We start from the raw sequence: 23,326 nt of genomic DNA, 5'->3' as shown, positions 1-23,326 counted from the left end.
TTCTCTGTTTTTGTTCTTCCAGATAGCTCTTCTTTAATATTCTGTATTGCATATTTAGATATATATTTTTCTATCAATCTCTATAGAAACTGAACATTTTAAACTTACCATTTGAGTCAAAACCTTATATCACATTTTCACTTCTCTCCTACTTCCTGTTCTCTCCCATGTTTATTCAGATCATTTGGAATTTTAGTTCTAGTTGTTAATTTTTTTTTAAGATTTTATTTATGTGTTCATGAGAGGGACACAGAGAGGCAGAGACATAGGTAGAGGGAGAAGAAGGCTCCCTGTGGGGATCCCAATGTGGGACTCCACCCCAGGACCCCAGGATCATGACCCGAGCCAAAGGCAGACATTCAACCACTGAGCCACCCAGGTACCCTGCTAGTTGTTAATTTTAAAATATTTTAGTGTGCATTAAAAATTATAGACTTACCTAAATTTTTTTCACTGATTTTTTTGCTTGTTTCTTGCTTTTTAAAATTTCTGTCCTCCTTTTTGTTACATAGGTAGTTTATTCTTCCAGGTATATTCTCAAGTAATTTTCTGAGTCTTTCTGATTCTTTGTAAACCTAAAATATATTTTGCCCTTTCATTTGAATGAGTTGGATTAATTATTCTTTGGAACTTTCTTTGCTACTGTTCTTCTTGCATCCATTCTTGGTGACCCAACTTGTTTTCAGCCTTTTTGTTAATAACCTTTTTTTTTCTTTTGGAATATTAAAATAATTTTTTCTTTATTTGTGTTAGGAAATTTCACCATAAAGGTCTGACGTGTATCTTTATTCTTTGTTTTTTCACAGCACTCTGGGGGCCCTCATAATATGTAGACTTAAATCTTTCTTCTGCTTTGGGAAGTTATCTTCTGTAAGTTATTTTTCTTTATTATCTCTGTTCACTCCTTCTAGAACTCCTACTAGATGAATGTTGGAGTTTCTAGCTCTCTCTTCCACATTTATACTTTCTCTCCCATAGAGAAAGTGTAAATTTTTTTTAGAGAGTATTTTTCTTTTCTTTTTAAAGATTTTATTTATTTGAGAGCAAGACCCTGAGCCAGAGGAGGGGCAGAGGGAGAAAGAGAAGAAGCCAGCTCCACTGAGGAGGGAGCCCGATGGGGACTCAGTCCCAGGACCCTGAATCATGACTTGAGCTGAAGGTAGATACTTTACCAACTGAGCCATCCAGGCTATGCTCTCTCCCATATTTCGTATCTCTGTTTTTTTTTATTGACTCTTAGAAGAATGCCTTAGCTCAGTCATCTGCCTAATTTGCTCTTCAGCTTTATCTATGGGGCTTTTTTCAGTGATAAAACATTTTACTGGATCTCTGCCTGACTTTTTTTTTTTTTTTTGGGATTTATTTATTTGAGAGAGAGAGAGCACACCTCATGAGTGGGATAAAGGGTAGAGGGAAAGAATCTTCAAGCACATTCCCTACTGAGCATAGAGCCTGATTCAGGGCTTGACCCATAACCCATGAGATCACAATGTAGGCAGAAGCCAAGAGTTGGAGGTTCAGCCGACTAAGCCATCTAGGTGACCCTCTGCTTGACTTTCTAAAATATACATGATATTACTAACTTCTCTAAAAATATTTAAATTAGTTATACTTATTTTAAAACTGTGCACTGTTTTGTGTCCTTAATTGTTAGTTATTTCATCTATTGTGTGTCTTTTTATGGTCATGTTTTTTCTCAATTATAAGTCAGTTCATCATTGTTTGTTTTTTTATTTGTAAATATCTTTTTGCCTGCCTATTCGGTTACTTACTATCTCTAATGATTGTGGAGAAGTTGTTAAATTTCCTGCCATAAAAGTGTAGAAATATCTTGTAATCTAAGAATAAAGTGTTCCTGGGATACCTGAGTGGCTCAGTTGGTTGGGTGGGCAACTCTTGATTTCAGCCCAGGTCATGATGTTAGGGTTGTGGAATTGAGCCCTGCATCATTGAGCTCTGTGCTTAGCATAGAGTCCGTGTGTCCCTTTCCCTCTGCTCCCTCCCCCTGACAATCTCTTTCTCTCTCTCTTAAATAAATAAGTAATCTTTTTTTTAAAGGAATAAAGTTTTCCTACCTCTCCTGCGTGTTTGTTACTCCCTAGAACACTGACCTGCTTCTCTGGCCTCAATGCCTATACTCCTGTGTTAGCCTCTTAATCACATACCACAACTGCCTAATATTTTCCACAAATGAGAGAGTATGGGCAGGGGCAAACTAACCTAGATGCTCAGCATTCTAGTAAATTGTTCAGACAAATATGTCAGGAGTCTCTCCTTCTTAATCTGTTGGTATTTTTTCTTTTCAAGGAAGGTTTTTTTTTTTTTAATTGAAGTAGAGTTGACATAAAATGCTGTATTAGTTTGGGGGTATAACATAGTAATTCAACAATTCTACACATTACATGATGCTCAGCACAGTAAACAGAGTTACCATCTGTTACTAGTTATTACAATATTATGTCTATTGATTCTTTTGCATGTATTATGGATAATTTCTTCCATTTTAATTTTCCTCATAGATTTGATCTTCAGAAATTTTATTTCTGACATTAAACTTTCTGGTCTACCAGTGGCATGCTTTCTTGCTTTCCTGTAGTTTTATGAATGGAGACATACACATATGAACACACATATACATATGTCCATCCTTCCATGGAATTTGAGGAGTAATTATATAGAAGGCTTTTGTGCTATCTTGATCTTTTGTCTTAGGTATTTCTTTGGATATTCCTATTTTATGTTTAGGCAGACAAAATAGCTTCAGAATACTCTTCTCTGAAGAGTTGTACAGCTTCATAGTACACCTTTAACTTTCCTTTATTTGAAGGATTTCTTTTGTAGTTGTTATTTATAGTCTTTAACTAAAATGATGAGAAAGGAAATAGATTTAAAAACAAAATGAAGTAACTACTTTGGTCTAGATTAAGATGTGGTACCCAAGGTAGGATTTATCTGAGAGATGTTTATTCTTTATACACAAATATTTTCTTTTTTTTCTTTTTTTTTATTGGAGTTCAATTTGCCAACATATAGCATATCACCCAGTGCTCATCCCGTCAAGTGCCCCCCTCAGTGCCCATCACCCAGTCACCCCAACCCCCACCCACCTCCCTTTCCACCACCCCTTGTTCATTTCCCAGTTAGGAGTCTCTCATGTTCTGTCACCCTCACTGATATTTTCATTCCTTTCCCCCTTTATTCCCTTTCACTATTTTTTATATTCCCCAAATGAATGAAACCATATGATGATTGTCCTCTGATTGACTTATTTCACTCAGCATAATATCCTCCAGTTCCATCCACGTCGAAGCAAATGGTGGGTATTTGTCGTTTCTAATGGCTAATATTCCATTGTATATATAGACCACATCTTCTTTATCTATTCATCTTTCTGTGGACACCGAGGCTCCTTCCAGTTTGGCTATTGTGGACATTGCTGCTATAAACATTGGGGTGCAGGTGTCTCGGCATTTTACTGCATCTGTATCTTTGGGGTAAATCCCCAGCAGTGCAATTGCTGGGTCATAAGGCAGATCTATTTTTAACTCTTTGAGGAACCTCCATACAGTTTTCTAGAGTGGCTGTACCAGTTCACATTCCCACCGACAGTGCAAGAGGGTTTACACAGATATTTTCTGAAAAATCCTTCCTTTACTAAGTTGGCCAGGATACAGAAGTCCTGGAAGTTCTTGTATCATTTTTATCAGTTTGCTAGGTGAGGAAGCTGAAAGATCTTAAATGGCTCTTGTATCATTTTTATCAGTTTGCTACGTGAGGAAGCTGAAAGATCTTAAATGGCTCTTGTATCATTTTTATCAGTTTGCTAGGTGAGGAAGCTGAAAGATCTTAAATGGCTCTTGTATCATTTTTATCAGTTTGCTAGGTGAGGAAGCTGAAAGATCTTAAATGGCTCAACCAAAGATAATAGTAATTAATAATAACTATTTCTTGAATATGTATTATGTTCTAGCTACTACATTAGATGCTTTGCATACCTAAGACAGAAACTGCTATCTGTCCCATTATCTGTTCTTACCTATACATGAAGATTGTATTTCTCAGTCAGCTTTGTAGCTAGATGCAGCCCTGTTACTAAGATTTGTTCGATTAATGAGATATGGGTGGTAGAAGTGTTTGTTTCCTAGAGGCTGCTGAAAGGAAGGAGTCAAGTGGTAAACAGGGCATCATTTCTTGTCCTCCCACCCCTCTCCTCCGAAATGCTGTAAGGAGTGAATGTGTGATGGATAGAGCTGCAGAAGTCATCTCTGACCACAAGGTAGCCTGAGAATGGAAGTCATACATGGCAAAGCACAAATATAGGGGGATCCTGGGTCTTTGGTGACTTATAGGACTGTCATATCAAGCCCTGGACTGCCTGATTAGATTTCTTTTACATAGAGAGTTAACTGTGTGTATTTAAGCCATTATAGCCTGGTCAGGGTTATACCTAATCCAAACTGAATTAATACCTTATTTCATGTAATCCTTATAGTAAGACCTGATTTAGTCATTACTTAACTACTACACAATTCTACTCCACCCCTTAGTTGAGAGAACCATCTCATCTGAGGCTTTAAGACCTCTATTTCCAGGGTGCCTGACTGGCTCAGTTGGTGGAGCATGCAACTCTTGATCTTGGGGTTGTAAGTCTAGCCCCATGTTGGGTGTAGAGATTACTTGAAAATAAAACCTAAAAAAAAAAAAAAAGACTTCTATTTCTCCTGAGGACAAGCTCAGGCTAGCCTTATCTGGTAAAGACAGACAGCTCTACCAATGTTCTGCACCTACAGGAATAAATCCCTGTTCTCCCTCCCATTCATGTTTATTTGCTTGTTTTTAAAATAGGCTCCATACCCAATGTGGAGCCTGACATAGGGCTTGAACTCACGACCCTGAGATCAAGAGTAGGACACTTAATTGACTGAGCTACCAAGGCACTCCAGCCTCCCATTCCTTTTTTATTATTGCTTCTTGTTTTTTTTTTTTTTTTTTATGATAGTCACCCAGAGAGAGAGAGAGGCAGAGACACAGGCAGAGGGAGAAGCAGGCTCCATGTACCAGGAGCCCGACGTGGGATTCGATCCCGGGTCTCCAGGATCGCGCCCTGGGCCAAAGGCAGGTGCCAAACCGCTGCACCACCCAGGGATCCCTATTATTGCTTCTTGTAATAAGGTTTCTGACAGGGAAATATAATGCTGAAAGACATCCTATTTATTAATAGACATATTGCTGTTCAATATGAATAAATATGATTTCAGAAGTCTTACTTTTACTCTAGCAGTTTTGTATATATCCTGCATTTGTGCATCCCAGGATAGCTTTGTAAGTATTATTTCTCTAACCCTTGCAACCACCCCATTCACATTTTTCCATCAGTTATTTTTTTGTTAATAAACTGTAACTTTACAGCCGTTTTTCCCCATTTATTTCCAGTATAATTAACATAGAATGTTATGTTAGTTTCAGGTGTACAATATAATGATTCATCAATTCTATACATTGCTCAGTGTTCATCATGATAAGTATATTGTCCCTTTCACCAATTTCACCTATCTCTCCACCTACCTCCTCTCTGATAACCATAAGTTATTTTTCTATATATTTAACAGTCTGTCTCCTTCTGTTCCCCATAATCATTTGATTTGTTTCCTAAATTCCACGCATGAGTGAAATCATACGGAATTTGTCTTTCTCTGACTGACTAATTTCCCTTAGTATAATACTCTCTAGCTCTCTCCATGTTGTTGCAAATACCAAAATTTTGTTCTTTTCTATGGCCGAGTACTATTCCATTGTGTTTATATATATAATATCTTTATGCATTCTTCTATTGATAGACACTTGGATTGCTTTTGTAATTTGGCTATTATTTATAATGCTGCAATAAACATAAGGGTGCATATATTTTTTTCAAATTCATGTTTTCATATTCTTTGGATAAATACCCAGTGGTGGCAATTACTGGTCATATGGTAGTTCTATTTTTAATTTTTTGAGGAGCCTCCATACTGTTTTTCACAGTGGCTGTACCAGTTGGCATCCCCACCAATAGTGTACGAGAATTCCTTTTCCTCCATATCCTCACCAACATTTGTTTCTTGTGTTTTTGATTTTAGGTGTTCTGACTTGTATGAGGTGATATTTAATTATGGTTCTGATTTGCATTTTCCTGATGATTAGGGATGTTGAGCATCTTTTCATGTGTGTTGGCCATCTGTATGTCTTCTTTGTAGAGATGTCATTTCATGTCTTCTGCCCATTTTTTAATTGGATTATTTGTCTTTTTGGTTTTGAGTTGTATAACTTCTTTATAAATTTTGGATACTAAACCCTTATAAGATGTATCATTTGTAAGTATCTTCTCCCTTTCAGTAGGTTGTCTTTTTTTTTTTGTTGATTGCTTCCTTTGTTGTGAAGAAACTTTTAATTTTGATGTAGTCCCAATAGCTATTTTTGCTTTTGTTTCCCTTGCCGTGGGAGTTATATAGAAAAATGTCAGAGAAATTAGTGCTTGTGTTCTCTTCTAAGATTTTTTTTAAGATTTTATTTATTTATTCATGAGAGACCCAGAGAGAGAGAGAGAGGCAGAGACACAGGCAGAGGAAGAAGCAGGCTCCATGCAGGGAGCCCAATGTAGGACTCGATCCTGGGACTCCAGGATCATGCCCTGAGCTGAAGGCAGGCGCTAAACCGCTGAGCCACCCAGCAATCCCCTCTTCTAAGATTTTGATGGTTTCAGGTCTCACATTTAGACCCTTAATCCATTTTGAGTTTCTTTTTGTGTATGATGTAAGAAAGTAGCCAAGTTTTATTTCTTTGCATGTATCTGTCCAATTTCCCCAGTATCATTTGTTGAGGAGCCTATTCTATTCCAATTGCATATTCTTGCCTCCTTTGTCAAAGACTCATTGACCTTATTATAATCGTGGGTTTATTTCTATGCTCTTTATTCTCTTCCATTGAACTCTGTTTTTGTGCCAGTTTTGATTTTGATTACTGTTTTGATTACTGCAGCTTTGCAATATATCTTGAAATCTGGGATTGTGATATCTTCAGGTTTGTTCTTTTTCAAGATTGCTTTGTCTATTTGGGGTCTTTTGTGGTTCCATACAAATTTTAGGATTATTATTTACAACTATTTTAAAAAAGATTTTATTTATTTATTCATGAGAGACACAGAGAGAGAGAGGCAGAGACATAGAGGGAGAAGTAAGCTCCATGCAGATAGCCCGATGTGGGACTCGATCCTGAGACTCCAGGATCATGCCCTGAGCCAAAGGCAGATGCTTAACCACTGAGCCACACAGGCATCCCTACAACTTTTTTTTTTTTTAAGATTTTATTTACTTATTAGAGACACACACACAGGCAGAGGGAGAAGCAGGCTCCATGCAGGGAGCCCGACGCGGGACTTGATCCCAGGACTCCAGGATCAGGCCCTGGGCCAAAGGCGGCGCTAAACCCCTGAGCCACCCGGGGCCACCCCCTACAACTATTTTTTAATAGATAATACCAAATAACTTTCAGAAGATATACTATAGCCAAAAGAATTAAGTAGTCTATAGTTTCATCTATATGCTCCCATTCTGAGAAGTGAGTTGGTTACTACTTTGTTTTCACATATTGCTTGCTAAAACTAAATCATGAAATATAACTATTATTCTTCCCTTTCTCTTTACATACCTAACTTATCAGGAGACCTTCAAGAGATTAATATAAGCCTGATAATTTTAGTTAGAACCATAGGGTGAGTTGCACATCATTGTCTGGTTAAAAAAGTAAACAGGCAAAATGGCATATAGTAGGCACCACGTATGTTAGTTCCTTTTCTCTCTTCTTACCACCTGTTCCTCAAATTTTATAGCCAAACAACTACTAGGTTCTACTAATCAACTAATATGTTACCATCCTTCATATGTTGAACAGTCTTTAGACCTAACATGATGCTTCTCACTCATAGACAATAAATATTTATTACACAAAATGCCTTGCTTTTCTATAATAACCTATATATGTAGAGCTAAAAGAACTCTATTTGAGGAGAATATGACAGCAATTTTAGATGTGTTGGGATTAAAGAAATGGTCTGAGAGTGTCTTTTGTCCTGTATGCAGGACAATTTTCAGTGCATTTGAAATTTGGCATTTAGAGATTATAATGAGTCTTGAGAAGAAATGAGATTTTTGAGAGAAAGAGAAGTTGAGGAAATGAAGAGTAGAGAAATAAGAAGGGAACTTTTAGAAGTTGGAAAGAAGTCAACAATGACTTGTAACAATGATGCAAGATATAGAAGCATCTAGTGTTAAAGAAATCAAGGCAGAGAGAAATTTTAAGAAGAGATAGTTCATTCAAGGATATCAAATTCTATGAGATAATAGTTTCTAAAAGGAAATCATGAAATTTCTTGTTTCCCTCAGTCTTATTCAGGCTCAACTAGGATGCATTCCCATACAAGACTTTGCTTTGACACAAGATATCTCGAAGATTTTTAGAAATGGCTCACGAATTACAAGATGTATGTTATAGAATTAATGGATTTTCAATATTTTTCCCAGTAAACTAGTATACTAGATTTAACTTTGGAAACTTTTTTTTAGGGTTGTCAGATTTTGTGGCTGTTCAAGAAAAGTTTGCTATATTATTGAACAGTTTGATTTTAGCTAAATGTTTTAGATGCAAACTTTGGGAAAACTCTCTACATGTATCCAAACAGCTGGAAAAAATAGGTAGGTACTGAATACAGGCAGGCAATTTGTCAATGTCTGCACTTTATTTTGCTTTTCATTGTCAGGAAAATTATGGTGTTTACAGACTTTGAGAGAAAAATGTGTTTGTAGGCTTAGTACTAAACTTTATTTCTCTTGAAAATCTGATTTTTGTTTTCTCCTGCTTGAAAGATTCCATTTGAAATCAATTGGGAAACCTAATAAAAATGAATAATCTTATTTTTACATTTGTTCTCAAACCAAGAGTGAAATTTTGTTTTAGTAATTAGGTAACTATGTGTTGCTCTCTCTCCACTTTTATGATTATTTGATCTCAATGACAAGATACAGAGCTAGCAATCCTGGCCATTTGTAATTCATTACAGAAAATTATATCACTTACTTATATCTTAACTTTTCCTCTTTTTTTCAATAACAGGACAATGTTTGCACTGATCTTCATAAAGATTCTATAGACAAAAGATTGTGCCTAATTATTTCGTATCTATTGAGGTGTAGCTCAAGTTACATACTGAAAAATGAAAAACTCTAGAGGGAGCCAGTTATAAAAACTGGGGTATAACTAAGTTCTCGAGTTTTCTAGTTGGATGCCTTTGATTTTGTGACCCTACTTCTTCTGGATACCTGGAACTCTAAGAAGAGTGTTGTTATTCCATGACTGACAGCTTTGTTAGCTTTATAATTTTATGTGCACCTAGGGGACTTTAAAAATTATATAATGGGTTTTTAGGGATTGTCTCATTATTCCTTAGAACAAAAATCTCCGACTATTTTGTGAGGAAGTTCTTTTTTTATTCTTGAAGTTTGATATCAGTGGGATGGCGGGACTGACTAGTCCTGGGAATTAGCTGTGAAAGTAAGGTCAAGTTAGAGGAGAGATTCTTGACATTAAGTCTCCCCTTTCTACTGAACTCCTGGCAAACCAAATGCTGAGCCCATTTCACAAAGATAATTCTAATGTAGGAAGGAGGTTCCATAAAACATTTAGGAAGTAACAACTTACAGAAATTTTTGAAATTAGAATAAATTATTACTTAGAAAATTTTCATTATATTTGAAAAGGACAAATACAGACTTTCTGACTTACTAGAATATTGTCAATCAGGTATCATTTGCATTCCATCTCTTCCAAATTGTTGAACACTAATGTGTTTTTTACACTTACTCAGTGTGGCTGAAGAGAAAGAAGCAAAAATTGCTCAGCAAAACTCATACAATAGAAAAATGAGAGAGTCTAAAAAAAAAAAAAGCAAATCTAAGTCCTTCCTGAACATCAGGAAAAAAAATGAATACAAATTGATTTTCAACAATGTTTATAAAAAAATAAAATTCAGGAAAAGCTTTGAGGAAAAATGAACATGAAGGAATTATTAATACTAGGAGTTGTATCTTAAGAACGAATAAGAGGAATTCCCAAGGATAGTTAAAGGTATGGAAAAAGATAGAGTGTAATATCCCCACCAGCAGTATATGTGCCTTAGACAAGATGGTAATATTTTAGAATTTTACACTTCTGGCAGTATCTCCTATTTCAGAGTTTGGTTAAATTCATTTGTGAGTATAAGAATTTTATATATCCAGTTTCTTAAAGTAGTAACAGAGAAAGTATGAAGATGGAAGTGAACTTGATGTTTTTGAGGATCAAAATTAATGTGGCTAGAGAGTAGTCAGCAAGAGGGGAATGGTAGCAAATTAAGTGGGACACATAGGCTGTGTAATCAAGTCAAATAGGTAATGGAGTTTGCTCACGGTAGGGAATTGTCACTATTCTAAATGCAATGGAGAGGAATTGAACATTTTAAATGAGTAAAATTATCTGATTTCAGTACAGAAGCATAAAACTCTGTTTCTCAGATAGAAATGCTCAGAGAGCCATAGCTTTATGAAGCAATATTCTCATCTATAAATCATGTTGCCTTTTTTCAAACATGACTATAATATGTAACAATAGGAATTACTTGATACTTCCTATGGATGATATATGATAAAAATAAGGGTTGAGTCATCATATGGACCAAAGAGTTCCTCCTTTTTTCTATAAAGCACCTACACGTTTTATTTCAGTTTGAAAACATAAATATGAACAATTGGATAAATGTCACAGCCCAACTAACCCAACTGAAGACTTTTTCAAAAACCTTTAAGAATTAGTTATTAATCTGAATCTTTAAAAAAATTTGTTTTACTAATGTCATTGTTGAAAGCTTAAGAATAGATGTAGATTAAAATGGATTGTTTAAGAACTGCTATTTGATTAATTTTCCACAGGTATAACATTGTCAAATGCAATGGTAAATGCAGGTTTGACTTCCTTTAAAAAAATAGAAGAAACAGATGCAAGGGAACTTGAACTGGTATTTAATATTCACTTATTCCTAATGTTACCTGGATTTTATCCTAATTTTAAAGCTTACTTTTTATATCTTTATTTTTTCTTAAAAATTGTTTTCCTTCTCATAGTCATAAGTATTTTAACTTAAGGTTTTAGGTAATAAGCATTATTAAAGCTATTGACTCTAAAAAATATACTAAAATAACTTCTTATGGTAAGAATATAATGATATAAATGTTTTTAGATTTTAAATAGACACCCCCCTTTTGGAACACAAATAAAAGAAACAGTGATGTATCTACCAAAATATGAACTTGAAGTGGAACAGGTAAATATTTTCTGGGTTTTTTTTTTAAGTATTTCATTGTCTTTTCAGGAATAAAGCTACCTATAGCTGACTTGGAACTGAATATGAGTAGTAAGGTTATTTTTAACACCTTTTATGCCTATCCTTTTTTTAAAGATTGCAAGATACAGTGATACCATGGCAGAAATATTAGTGACAATTATATTAAGAAACTTTGAACAGCTACAAGCTAGAAGAACATCACCAGATTCTCACTATGTTACCTTAATCATAGGTGATGCAGATAACCAGCTGGTTTTTAAGCACAAAATTATGTAAGTATAATTTCCATTTGATTTTATTTCTAAGCATATACTATAAAAGAAATATTCTGCTGAGAAAGAGTAGTAAAATCCACTGTGGGATTAATTAAATTACATTTTCCTTATGCTGTAATGGGGTAGTTTCTTGTCTGTTAAAGAAGGTATTAACATTGGTCTGTTGTTAGTACTCAAATGAACGAAGTGTGAAATCTATCACCATGGTTTGAAACGAGTGAATAAATGATCTTTAGGAGTAGCTGTAGCCCACTTTTGTTGAACTTTCTTATTTTGTTGCTTGTCGCCATTCACAACCTGTACTCTTTGATTACCTTCCTTCTGCTCCTTCAAGATATATCTAATATTTCCAAATTAAAACCCAACCAACTACTATAGCTTCATTTTAGGATCAGGCAACAAGATCAAATATATAAAGGAGGTATCTTTCCTTACACCTGGTTCTCTAGCATGCCATTCTATGGTTTTTACATCAGCCTTTTTTCTGATACTGTTATTTTCTCCCAGGATGCCATAAGCAAACTCTAAGATTATCAGTTATAGCTATAGCCAATATTTTTCGAGCTCTTAGTAGGTTCCAGGTGTTGAATTGTTTAAGTTTTGTATAGACAGGTGCTATCATTATCTTAATTTAATAGAGGAAGAAATTGAGACTGAGAGTTTAATTTGCCAAGGTCATATAGGTAGTTTATAGCAAAGTCTAGATTTAAACCCAAGCAGTCTGACTCCAGAGCCTATGCTCCTAATCATATTATTTGACTTGTAAATTCAGGATTGGCAGTGACTCTGAAATGGGAATCTCTTCATTGTTGTCAGAGTACTGGAGGATATCTTTCTAAAATATTCTATGCAATGTAGTCTATTCCTAAAGAAATAGAGACTTTGTCCTCTGTGACAATTAAGTCTGAAGGCAGTCTTGAGTATATAAATCTAAAATAAATTAAATCGCAAAATTGGTTGCTGGTTTGTAATGTTTGTGGATACAGACTATTTTACATGAATTTTAAAGATACTATTCAAATTCTCACAAATTCATGTAAGCTGTGTATAACCATTTAAAAGTGGTAGTGACTGGGGCAAGCTCATGGGTTGTTGATGTCAACTCCGTATTCAGGTGGGCCTGAAAGGAGGCAACGCAACTTGGAATCAGCTGTTGGTCAATATGTAGTTAAGAAAATTATGGTTGTGGTAGCTGAATTGACACTCCATTTCTCCCTCCTCAGAATCTGCGGCAAATAGTTTTCAGTACTGACTTCAGTTTACTACCAGATAGGACCTATCTATGGGTTAGTCTGCCCTTGATGATTAATATATTATTTCATTTAGTATTTGGATCACTATTTAAATGATACATTGCTTTTTTTCAGGGATTCTGTTTTACTAAAAGCTGGAAATTGGACTAAAAAGATTGATGTGAGGAGAGCTTTTAAATCTGAAGATCTTAGCATAAATCTAATTAGTTCTGAGTATGGTAAGTTCATTGAAGTAATGTAAAGAATATGATAACATTTAAAAATTTCCTTCATGCTGAAACAGAAAAGCAATTTAAATGATACTGGGTAAAGGTAATTTATTTAAATAATATGAATAATTTTAAAGAAAGTTCCATGTATTTAGATAGGTAAAAGCGTGGACTAGGTTAAAAAAATTAAAATTTTATCTGTTCATTTATAGGTATTTTATTTTTCGATAATAAAACTTAAATTGTAGGAACATTGATTTTTATTTTTGTGGTGTATAAATTTTAATTTGTGATACTTTTAACCCCCCCCCCCTTTTTTAACATTTTTATTTCCTGGACTTATTAGCTCTTTCATTTCAAAAGATACAGAAATATGAGAAATATAAAAACAAATAAATGATTTCATGGCTAGATTTATATGACTTAAATAAGTACTTGTATACTTTTTTTCCTTTTTCTAGTTGGACTTGATATTCAGCAGAAATTTACAGTATTTTACTTAGGACCCAGGAGGCTTGGAAATCAAATAATTATGCGAAAAAAATCAGAAACAGAGATTTCCCATTCTAAACATTCAAATAGATCTACTATAGCAGGACCCAATAAAGGTAAATAGCTATAATTATTCCTTTATTGCATTAAAGTTATGGCTAGGGAGGAGTATCAGTGTTATGGTACTGCTTCATTCAGATGCAGATACTGTGGAATTAGATCTTTAAGCTTCATAATAATTGCATTAATGATATGTAGTAGGAATTCTTATAATTAGTATTTGTCAAATTGGGGTGATATTTGGAGCACAAATTATTTGTCTAGTTTTTTGATACACATGCCTCTTTTTCATACCCATTCTATTCTTATGGCTATTGTTGGGGAAGAGTAAATGATATACAAGACTTTGTAGATTTGATGAGGCAAACCAGATGACAGTGAGTTTAAAAATTTTTATTACGGGGGCGCATGGGTGGCTCAGTGGTGGAGCATCTGCCTTTGGCTCAGGTCCTGATCCCAGGGTCCTGGGATTGAGTCCCGTATCAGGTTCCCCACAGAGAGCCTCTCCCTCTGCCTATGTCTCTGCTATTCTCCCTGTGTGTCTCTCATGAGTAAATAAATAAAATCTTTAAAAAATTTTTTTCAATTTGTTTTTATTATGGAGTATTTCAAACATATGCAAAAATAGACAGACCTGTATAATGAACCTTAATGTACTCATTACCTACCTTAAACAATGATCAAGTCACGGCTTATATTGTTTCATCTATACCTCTCTTCAGTTTTTCCCTTATATGTTTTGAAGAAAATTGAATATCATATTATAGCCTCTGTAAATGTTTCAGTATATATTTGTAAATGGTAAGGATTTAAGAAAAAATTTAAATATATTACTCATACATAAAAAGTGAATAGTAACTATTATCATTCAATACTGAGTTCATATTCAGATTGCTAATTATAAGTAAGGGGAGCAATTAATAGGTATTGAGGAATTTGAAGACTGTGGCTCCTACCAGAGTAACCTAAACAGTTATGTTTTCTGAATTGGTAGTAATAGCAACTGCAGTGAAAGAAGGCAGGAAGAGCACATGTGAACCCATTAACACTCATCTCCCTCCCCTTTAAAGAACACAGAGGAGGGTACCTGGGAGGTTCAGTTGGTTAAACATCTACCTGTGGCTCAGGTTGTGATCCTGTATCCTAGGATTGGGCCCCTCATTGGGCTTCCTGCTTAGGGAGGCATCTGCTTCTCCCTCTCGCTCTGCCCTTACCTCTGCTTGTGTCTCTCACGTGTTCTCTCTCAAAAAAAAAAAAAAAGTGCAGAAGAACTCCCATTTCTGGGTAGGATACAGTAGTTTGTGGCAGGCTAGGGCATTCACAGCAACAACTATTAAGTCTACCCAAGTTATAAAAATTATAATTTTTAGGACATTTGTGAAAGCAGATTAAAGGAACTAAAATTCCAGAGGGAGAACCATTTCAGGGCTGAGGAGTCCAGGACCTGTAGGCTCTTAATTAAAAAGCTTGAGTATGCCATGCTCTCAAAAAGAGTTTCTATTATCAGCCACTTACCATGTTTGCCTGAAAGAGGAAAAGGAAACCTTCTTTGGTGTAATACAAAATAATCTAGAATCTACAGACACAATGTCTGCCACAATAAAAAATGAGACTTTCAAAGAGGCAAGACCATATGACTGATAATTAACAATGTAAAGATGGGGATCCCTGGGTGGCTCAGCAGTTTAGTGCTTGCTTTCAGCCCAGGGTGCGATCCTGGAGTCCCTGGATCGAGTCCCACATCAGGTTCCCTGCATGGAGCCTGCTTCTCCCTCTGCCTGTGTCTCTGCCTCTCTCTCTCTCTCTCTCTCTCTCTCTCTCTGTGTGTGTCTCTCATGAACAAATAAAATCTTAAAAAAAAAAAAACAATGTAAAGAAAGTGAAGCAGCTCTGTAGATGATTCAAATTAAAGAGCTAGCATTCAAAGATTGTAAAATAACTATATTTAATATTTTCTTTTTTTATATTTAATATTTTCAAGAAAATAAAGGAAAAAAATAGTGAAAGGCTGGGAAATTTCACCAGAAAATTGTAACCCATACAGAGATTTAAATGGACTTTCTTGAATTGAAAAATACAATATCTGAAGTGAAAAAACTCATTGGTAGGTTTAATAATGGATTGGATATAGCCAGACTCAGGATTTGTGTACTGTTAGACATATCAAGAAAAAAATACTCAAAGCCCAGAGATAAGAGAATGGAAAGAACACAAAAAAGCATAATACTCAAAAGTTCTAAAATGTACATAATTAAAATCTCTGAAACAGAGAAGAATGGGACAAATGCAATATTTAGAGACAATGGCTGAGAATATTACAAAGTAAGAAAGATATCAGCTCATAGATTCAGAACTTTGCAGACCCAGGAGATAAGTACACAGAAAACCACAGTTGGGCATGTTATAGCAAAACTGCTGAAAATCTTAAAAGCAGCCACAGAAAAACTACACATTACCTTCAAAGGTGCAACAGTGAAACTGACAGCTGATTGATTTATCAACTATGATGATAGAAACAGAAGATAATGGACCAACAGCTTCAAAATGCTTCAAAAAACTGCTACCCAAGATTTCTACGCCCAGTGAAAAATATCTTTAAAAATGAAAGTGAAATGGAGACATTTTGAGAAGAAAACAAAATAAAACAAAACTGAAGCACTCCATCACTATTACTAAATTTATTGGCCGTCAGTAAAAGAGATACTTGAGGGAGTTCCTTAAAGGAAAATGACCACAGATGAAAGTACAGAAATGCTGAAGGGAATGAAAAATATTAGAAAGGGCAAAAAATGGCTAAATATAAATTAACTCTTGTAAAATAATTGAAATGACTTGTAGAGTTTTAAATGTATGTAGAATTAAAATGCAAAAATACTTTTTTTAAAAAAAGATTTTATTTATCTATTCATGAGAGACAGAGATACAGGCAGAGGGAGAAGCAGGCTCTGCGAGGAGCCTGATGTGGGACTCGATCCTGGAACCCCAGGATCACAGTCGGAGCCAAAGGCAGATGCTCAACCACTGAGCCACCCAGGCACCCAACAGAAATACTCTTATAACCTCAGGACTAAAGCATATCAAACATAAGGAATATAGAAGTACAGAAATAATAAAGATAAAAACAGAAGTGAATGAAATATAGAATGTAAATGTACAACAGGAAAAATCAACAAAGCTAAGACAGAAGCCAAAACTAACAGAAAAAAAATTTTTTTGAGTAGTCTGATACTTGTAATAGAATTGAAGCAATTAAAAATCTTTCCACAGGGACGCCTGGGTGGATCAGTTGTTGGGCATCTGCCTTCGGCTCAGGGCATGATCCCGGAGTCCGGTGATCAAGTCCCATATTGGGCTCCTTACATGGAGCCTGCTTCTCCTGTCTCTGCCTCTCTCTGTGTCTCTCATGAATAAATAAATAAAATCTTAAAAAAAATCTTTTCACAAAGAAATCCTGAGGGACTGGTGATCTTATTGGTAAATTTCCCCCAAACATTTAGGAAAAATAATAATCAAACTTAGCCAAATTTTTTCATAGGATAGAAAATATTTTCTAATGCTTTTTTTGAACAGGACCAACATGGATATCTTGATGTCAAATCCTGACAAGGACATTAAAAGAAAGAGAAATTATTGACCAATGTATCTCATGGAAATAGATCCAAAAGTTTCTTAACAAAATTAGCGAGTTGAATCCAGCCATATATTTAAAAAGCATAATACAAGGATCCCTGGGTGGCGCAGCGGTTTGGCGCCTGCCTTTGGCCCAGGGCGCGATCCTGGAGACCCGGGATCGAATCCCACATCGGGCTCCCAGTGCATGGAGCCTGCTTCTCCCTCTGCCTATGTCTCTGCCTCTCTCTCTCTCTCTCTCTGTGTGTGACTATCATAAATAAGTAAATAAAATAAAAAAAAATAAAAAGCATAATACAGTACAATTAAGCATGGCTTGTTTCACCCTTAGCATTCATGTATTTCACTACATTAGCAGGAATAAAAAAAGAGAGAAAAAGAAACTATGTGATCATCTTGATAGAGGTCAAAAAAGTTTGACAAAAATCAATTCTCTTTGTATTTTAATGCTCATTTTTTATTAAAAAAATATATAACAAATGTCATGCACAATAGTGAAATAGTTTTAAGGCTTTCCTATTTAGATAGAAGATGATATAAAAATGTTCTCTATTACTATATTTAACATTGGGTTAGAAGTTCTAGTCAATACAGTTCTGTAATAAAAAGAAATAAAAGTGATAAGGATTGGGAAGAAAGGAATAAACTCTCAGGGGTGCCTGATAGTCTGCCATCAGCTCGGGTCATGATCCCGGGGTCCTAGGATCGAGTCCTACTCCCTTCCTGCAAGGACCCTACTTCTCTGTGCCTATGTCTCTGCCTCTCTGTCTGTGTTTCTCATGAGTAAATAAATACAATCTTTAAATTTAAAAAAAAAAACAGAAAGAAATGAGCTCTCATTACTTAAAAGCAACATGATTATATACTTAGAAAACCCAAAAGACTCCACAGACACACTGGAACTAATATATAAATTTAGAAATATTACTGGATACAGAGTCAATATTAAATTACAATAGCACTAAAAATAATAAAATATTTAAGAATACATGTAATAAAATTAATGCAAGATGTGAACACAGGAAACTACAAACCCCACTGAGAGAAATTAAAGAAGATATAAATAAATGGAAAGATATTCTATGTTCATGAATTGGATGTCGTAATATTGTTAAGGGGGCGACATTTTCCAAATCAATCCGCAGATCACTGCAATCTCTGTCAAAACCCTAGCTCTGCTTTTGGCAGAAATTCACAAGCTGATTTTAAAATTCATGGGAATGTGAGGGATCCAAATTAGCCAATCAATCTATTAAAAAAAAAAAAGAACAAGGATAGAGGACTCACAATTCCTTATTTCAAAACTTATTACAAAGCCGTGTAATCAAGACAATGTTGTACTGGCATAATAATAGATATATAGATCAGTGGAATATATTTGAGAGTACAGAATTAAAGACAAATTGTACACTTTAAAAGGGTAGATTTTATGGTATAAATTATATTTCAACTAAAACATTTGAAAAACAATTGTATTACTATGCCCAAGCAAACAAAAGAGAGATAGAAATAATAATTTTTAAAATACCATTTACAGTAGCATCAGAAATCATTTTAAGAAAGACAATTTAGAATTAGAGCTGCACGCAGATAATATAGACTCAGAGGCATCAGGTGACCATCCTTTACCACATTCAGAAAAGATCACAGCTGCACTTTGGAAGAGAAAACTGAAGCAGAGGAACAGGAGGTGCAAAGACGAGAGTGCCAGAGCTGGGATTCTGATGACTTCCCATTTCTTGGGTTCAATCCCTTCTGATGCCTTGCTGAACTGCTTTTCGATTCTGTGACATTTTTGTGTCCATGTAACACATTTCCTCCACTCACCAGCTATATTTGTTTAAAGTAGCTTGAATTGTTTGTTACTTAAGATTGTAGTGAAAAGTTGGAATGTTTACTTTCTGCTAGCATGAGCCTTTTACAAGGGCAGAAGTTTCCTACCTATTTTGCAGAATCCTTTGAAAACAGATAAAAGATGCTTCCTATCAGACAAATAATATTTTATCACACACACACACACACACACACACACACACACACCCTTCACATAAATATACACACAACCATCCCAAATATTTTTTTCCTAATTTTTATTTAAATTCTAGTTAGTTAACATATAGTGCAATGTTGGTTTCAAGAGTAGAATTCAGTGATCTTTCACTTAGAACACCTGGTATTCATCATAACAAGTGCCCTCCTTAATACCCATCACCCATCTAACCCCTTCCCACTCTCCTCCCTCCATCAGCCTTCAGTTCTCTGTCATTAAGATTTGCTTATGGTTTGTCTCCCTCTCTTTTTCTCCCCCTTGCCCTATGTTCATCTTTCTTGTTTCTCAAATTCCACATATGAACGAAATCATATGGTATTTCTTTCTCTGACTTATTTCTCTTAGCATAACACATTCTAGGTCTATCCACATCCTTGCAAATGGCAAGATTTCATTATTTTTGATGGCTGAGTGATATTCCATTATATATATACATATACCACACCTTTTTTTCCTATTCATCAGTTGATGGACATTAGGGCACTTTCCAGATTTTGGCTATTCTGATAATGCTGCTATAAACATTGGGATGCGGGGCAGCCCAGGTGGCTCAGCGGTTTAGCGCCACCTTCAGCCCGGGGCCTGATCCTGGAGACCTGGGATCGAGTCCCAGGTCAGGCTCCCTGCATGGAGCCTGCTTCTCCCTCTGCCTGTGTCTCTGTCTCTTCTCTCTCTCTCTGTCTCTCATTAATAAATAAATAAATAGGGATCCCTGGGTGGCGCAGCGGTTCAGTGCCTGCCTTTGGCCCAGGGCGCGATCCTGGAGACCCGGGATCGAATCCCACGTCGGGCTCCCGGTGTATGGAGCCTGCTTCTCCCTCTGCCTGTGTCTCTGCCTCTCTCTCTCTCACTGTGTGCCTATCATAAATTAAAAATAAATAAATAAATAAATAAATAAATAAACATTGGGATGCATGTACCCCTTTGAATCTATTTTTCAACTATCCCAAAGCTTATGAACATTCCAATTATATAATTCAGTTCTTATATGCAAATTCATATGTCCCCAAATAAAGATACATAATTATACTTTTAAACATAACATACATACACCCTATCTGCATCTTTCTTAATAAGTGACACAATGAAGGGATCATAGGTTTACTCTACTAAGGTTATGACAACAAAATTTGGGCTTTTTCAAAACAATCCACGTTTCAGTTCTTCTGAATTGATCTCTCATTATTAAATGATACAAAGTGATATTCAGTTCAGAGACTGTAGTTGCTAAATAATTGTTTCTAAATGTGCTCACAAGTTCAACACATATTTTAGTATTATAATATCAAATTATCGGGCCATATATACAAACTAAAGTATGTGCCTTAATTCACATAATATAGTTAAAAATTATTAACTGACCCTGTTAATTTTAAATATTTTCCTTAAATACAGTTCTAGTTGCCATTAATAAATTTATTTTACTTTAAATCCTTAGTATTGGGGGGGGCCTTAAAAACCTTCAAATACACATGTGAGAAAACTATGAAAATATATGCATTTCAGATTATATAGTTTTGTAGTATGGGATCTATTAACGTTACACCTAAGAATACAGCTTACGTCAATTTTCTTTGAGAACCTAATTTTTCCAATTATAAATCTCTGGAAGCTTATATTTGATATTAAGACAAGTTAAGGGATGCCTGTGTGGCTCAGCAGTTGAGCATCTGTCTTCAGCTCAGGGCGTGATTCTGGAGTCCCGGAATCGAGTCCTGCATCGGGCTTCCTGCATGGAGCCTGCTTCTTCCTCTGCCTGTGTCTCTACCTCTCTCTCTGTGTCTTTCATGAATAAATAAATAAAACCTTAAAAAAAAAAAGACAAGTTAAAACAATTCTCAAGATACGGCAAGTGGGTTGGAGATGGGGGACCACTTATATTTTTCTAAATACCATTTCTAAAAGAAATAAATTTTTTTTGTCATTTAGATCATTAATATCCATATGCTAATATTCTATAAACAAACTTGTATATACGGTCTTCGTTCCCAACAAGACTTGCCAACTCTGCCTTGAAATTTGTGGGAGTCTCCAGAACCTCTAAAATTTGACTCCCAAATGGCAGTTTTCAACCACTGGGAATAAATGTGTGTAGTCATTGTACACCATCTTGTGGTGATGTATAGAAATGCATCTATTAGGAGTCCTTGAATTAAGAAACAAGGCAATTCCTTATCCCTTATTGCAAAACAACCTACAAGGCATTTCCTCCTAGTCTACCCATCCCCAAGTCCTATGATTTCTTCCCTATGTAAATTAAGTGTATTATTTGGGGGAGAATTAAGATAGCTAGTATAACTAGGGAAGCAGGGTGTTGAGAGATCAGGCTCTGGAATTAGACGACCTTAGTTAGAATCTCAGTTTTGCTATTTATCTGGATAGTCTGATTATCTGGAAGGAAGAAAAAATATAAGAGAGAAAGGGAAATCTAGGAGTGTGATAACTGACTTATAAGTGTTCCAGAAAGAGAGAACAAACAAATCAGAAAAAATAATTTAAGAAAATTTTCTACACTTGGAGATACAGATTTGCACGTCAAAAAGGCTTACTCAGTGCTAGTTAGGATGAATGAAAGAATATCTACAAAGGAGGAGTAACTGCAACATTTCAGAATATCATGGATAAAGAGAAATTAATAAATGCTTCCAAGGAACAAAAATTGAAATTTTGTTAATCTTTATTAGCAACACTGGATGGTAGAAGACAATAGTCTTAAAAGTTTAGGGAAAAATGATTTTCAACTCTGTGTTCTATACCCAGCCAAACTATTAAGTGTGAAAGTAAAATAATCTTAATACATTCAAAGATTTAGAAAGTTCAACTCACACGTATCTTTTCTGAGGCAGTTGCTTGAGGATGAGCAAAATATAACAAAGTTAACCAAGAAAGAAAAAATCAAAGATCCTGAGAATAGTGGATTGACTCAAGAAGCCTAATGAAAGGAAATTTGGGATAACAGCTATAGGAAGGCCTACATTGCATTAGGAGGAAGATGGAGGGCTCAAGAAAGGAGTTATCTATGAACGGAGAATAAATATGTGGTGTCTCCAATATTTGTTTTTGTCTCTGAAATATCAAATACACTTAAATTTAAGATAGATATTGCTACACTAAAGGAAAGGCAGTAAAACTACAGGGAAAACAATATGCTGCTCAAGAAAGAAAAGTGCTTCACTTGATTCTGTATTAAAAATATTTTTACCTGCTGTTTAGCTCTCAAGTCAGCCCATTCTCTGACTCTACTACTATCACCACTCTAGATTGAGTTACCTTTTTTTTTTTGCCTAGACTCTTTTGGTAGCCCTTTTTCAAAATGCAAGTTTAATTATGTTCCTTTCTTGATTAAATCACTGTAGTGGTTTTAGAATAAAACCTAGGTCTTGGAATAAAAGATCCAAATCATTAACATCCCATACTGTCATGTGGTCAGTCAGTTCCTGCAATGGGACGGCAGCTGCTAGATAGTCTTGCCTCACCTCTGTAGAATTGTCTGGTAAGGACACAAGAAACCTAAATGGATCTCGATAGTTTATAACTTTCATAGACAGCAAAACAAGATCAACATGTTATCAGTTGTTTGCATTTCTAATCTCACAGGATGACACTGAACTGGAAGGGCCAGATAACACAAATGGTGGGTTGTTTTGTTTTTGAAACATTAGCTCTAGGCTGCAGTTAAGTGACTTTATAGCCTGCATTTGGAAGGGGCAAGGTAGAAAATCCAGTGCCTTACTGGAACCAGAGGCAGATGAGAGACTACTTCAAGGCGGTCTTATGCCAGATAGAGAGCCAAATGAGAAGTGGCTTTTAGCATCTCCTCACAAGACTGCCTATCCTGACATGTCCCAAGGAGGATCAGTGGGCATTCTGTAAATGGTTGAGTCTTAGATATGGCCTATGTAGAGACATGAAATTGCCAAGGTACCACGGTAGAGCCATTCTACAAATAC

General features: G+C 35.4%; 1 protein-coding gene across 1 annotated transcript in view; it reads left to right on the top strand.

Annotated features, from left to right (window-relative positions):
- Positions 1-23,326, top strand: part of HFM1 (helicase for meiosis 1) — a 94,107-nt gene that overhangs the window by 49,279 nt on the left and 21,502 nt on the right. Inside the window, exons 23-29 of the mRNA XM_055340597.1 lie at positions 8,418-8,515; positions 8,598-8,726; positions 10,995-11,080; positions 11,303-11,386; positions 11,522-11,679; positions 13,050-13,153; positions 13,606-13,752. Of these exons, the coding sequence (XP_055196572.1) occupies positions 8,418-8,515; positions 8,598-8,726; positions 10,995-11,080; positions 11,303-11,386; positions 11,522-11,679; positions 13,050-13,153; positions 13,606-13,752 (806 nt within the window). The remainder of the gene's footprint in view (positions 1-8,417; positions 8,516-8,597; positions 8,727-10,994; positions 11,081-11,302; positions 11,387-11,521; positions 11,680-13,049; positions 13,154-13,605; positions 13,753-23,326) is intronic.

Source organism: Nyctereutes procyonoides, unplaced genomic scaffold, assembly GCF_905146905.1.
Source record: "Nyctereutes procyonoides isolate TBG_1078 unplaced genomic scaffold, NYPRO_anot_genome, whole genome shotgun sequence".
Lineage (NCBI taxonomy): Eukaryota > Metazoa > Chordata > Mammalia > Carnivora > Canidae > Nyctereutes > Nyctereutes procyonoides.
The sequence above is the reverse complement of the archived record's forward strand: the minus strand, read 5'-3'. Positions and strand labels throughout refer to the sequence as shown.